General features: G+C 47.3%; 1 protein-coding gene across 1 annotated transcript in view; it reads right to left on the reverse strand.

Annotated features, from left to right (window-relative positions):
• Nucleotides 1–936, reverse strand: part of Pmar_PMAR023665 (conserved hypothetical protein) — a gene marked incomplete at both ends in the record, with an annotated part of 1747 nt that extends 811 nt beyond the window's left edge. The window contains one exon of the mRNA XM_002785896.1: nucleotides 50–936. Within this exon, the coding sequence (XP_002785942.1) occupies nucleotides 50–936 (887 nt within the window). The remainder of the gene's footprint in view (nucleotides 1–49) is intronic.
• Between the last annotated feature and the right edge of the window lie 1791 nt (nucleotides 937–2727).

A 2727-nucleotide genomic window follows, 5' to 3' on the forward strand; every position in this document is an offset into this window, starting at 1 on the left:
GAATTCCAGACCAGAATTAGGTGCCACTCGATTGAAAATGAACCACAACCTAATGCTAGTGTAACTCGGCTTCTCGTTGTTCACACCATACGCTTCGATGAAACTAAATGGACTTTCACCATCCCAAAGGCCGAGCTTGAGGGCCTCCGACTTCACATTAGGCGAGAACATAAAGTCATCCGGATCGTTCTCGTCGATCTCCTTGATAGTGTACTGATTGGCAACAGCTGCCACGTGACCAGCAGGGACCCTTTGTGCAGCCCAAATAGCAGATTTACCAGTGGAGTCATGACTAATATCAAATACCCAAGCGGAGCCGTTGGTGTCTGCTATGGTGAGTGACTCACCAGCTCCAACAGACTCAGGGTAGAAGCCATACTTCACAGCAGTAGCGCCCATCTCCTTGATGGCACACTCAGCAGTTGAGCATCTCTCCATCCCAATACGGATGAGCTCCTTGATACTGAACTTAGCCTCACCGTATTCACCAGTCTTAGGATCAGCAAGATCAACCCCGAAGCCACCAGGGACCTTGGAGGTCGTACTAGACTCTCCTATCGTGAGACCTTCCTCGTTCATAAGGGGATAGTTGGACTCCCACATACCGTACGTTCGCGGTACCTCAGGGATCCTAGCACTAGGCTCGGTGAAGTTCTTCCCGTTCGGGGGTAAGTAAATAGCAGCACGATCGTTGTAGGCTCGAGGATAGGGCTGATTAATGCCGAAAACATCATGCTGTTCGCCTTCCTGGTGATCACGACCAGGCACCAGAGCAACTCTAGAATCACAAATAAAGCAATCGGCCGAATGGGCTAGCATGGCCACACCCGTACTTGATGCCTCTTTAGAGATAACTACTGTCGTACACGCCCAGGTCACCGACGCGGGCACGGCTAAGACAGCGACCAGAGTAGCAGTAGTTGAGGGAAAACGCATGGATAAAAACAGTGGAACTTAAATCAATCTCCAATGGGCATAAATTTAGCCGTCTCGGGGCAAACGATTGTGCACAAAATTCACAAGGCGAACGATTTCACCCAAAACAAAACATGATCTTGCTATCCTTTGTGGCTCAAACTTGAGATCTATCCTGTTGAAAGCTAACTTTCATCAGCTAAGATAGCATCCACCTATGATTATGCTGCTAGCGTGGCCGACCTGGGAGAATCCCATAGTGTCACAGTCACACCTATCGTGGCCTCGTTCAATATTGTCCCCCATCAGCAATGAACGCAATACATGTCCCATGAAGATAACAGGACTGCCACCCGTTACACGAAGAGAAAATTTTTACATTTCTCATCTGATTTTTTTATAGGTTACTTTTATTTGTGGTCAAAAATCAGTGGAGAACGAGAGTGGCCGAACTGGCTTATGCATTCACAATAATAGACCACTTTCGTCGCTTACCGCCTAGATATGTTCACCGAACGAGCAAGAAAGTAAATTTTGCTAAATTTTTGGGTCGTTCAGGACAAACGGTAGAGCGTCGTGCTGCACTCGGAATATCTCTGGCTCGGCTCCTGCGATGCGCGGTACTGTGGTATCCTTTTAGGTAGGGACCCTACAGTAGGGTCAACACTCCCTTAATCAAACTTAAGGCATACTTGAGTTTAGCCTTGCGTACGCATGGTCTGGTATGCTATTCACAGATCCGCATCAGAACCTAGTGTTCATGAAGTACTCCTATACCCGAGACGCCTTTAAGTGTTTTCCAAAGTAGTAAAATGTCTAGTGGGAATCACTTGAATCTACTCAGGGCTTACCTAGAGTTTTAAGCCCAAAGTGCTCCTATGAATGAGGTTCGGAACTTCTTACTGAATGCGCATGCGTGCAGGGCGCGCGACCACTGTGGCCGTCCAGTGTGGGGTGATACAGGTTTCGCCAACCCGGATTTCGCCAAAATGACACCTAACGGGTTTCAAGACTCTTGGACATGTTTGTTAGGCAATATAAGGGCAGGGACAGATTCGAACAATTTGGCGAAATACCAGGCATAGCGACAAATTTCGCCACATAGTTGTTGCGACATACGGGTTTTACCAAAGTTGGTCAAGTCTGGAATACGCAGGGTTTTGCCAAGTTCCTTGTTGGCGTAAGACGGTGCTGAACCCTGTTTCGCCAATCCTTACACCGTACAGGTTTCGCCAATTCCAGGTCGTTAAAGCATGTCAGACGAAGAAAGGTCCTCGATCGGCTGTGATGATGACACACCAACTTTTTTGTAAGTACTATGGTGGAGTGGTTAGAGGTCCGCGCGATAGATCGGAAGGTCGGGCGTTCTATGCTCGGAGCCTCCGAGTCGGAGAGTATTTAATCACTCGAATCCATCAAAAACATTCTAGAATACTCTGATACCGAACCGATGTCATCGATCAATAGGACCAGCGCAAATCAATAGTATGGTAGATTTAGAAGTAGTATTCATTATGAGCGGGCTCCAAGACCTCGTGACTAACCCGATGGGCGGTGTCACAGTCTATAGGTTCTGTAGCACTGATTATTACGCTGACCTTTTGGCTAACCTTAGGGGTAATATGATAGATTTGATAGCAGCAATGCTTAATCACGGAACGCTGTCGCGAGGTAAGGGACTGATATGGAAGTTTCTGTGCTTTCTGTAAACTGCTTGCCTAGTCAGATACAACAGTGACAAGATGACAGCAACGACGAGTTTCTTTGATCGTTTCCGAATGGATTGTTTGTTGTGTTGCGTAGTGAGGGAAG

This window comes from Perkinsus marinus, assembly GCF_000006405.1.
Source record: "Perkinsus marinus ATCC 50983 genomic scaffold scf_1104296931952, whole genome shotgun sequence".
NCBI lineage: Eukaryota > Perkinsozoa > Perkinsida > Perkinsidae > Perkinsus > Perkinsus marinus.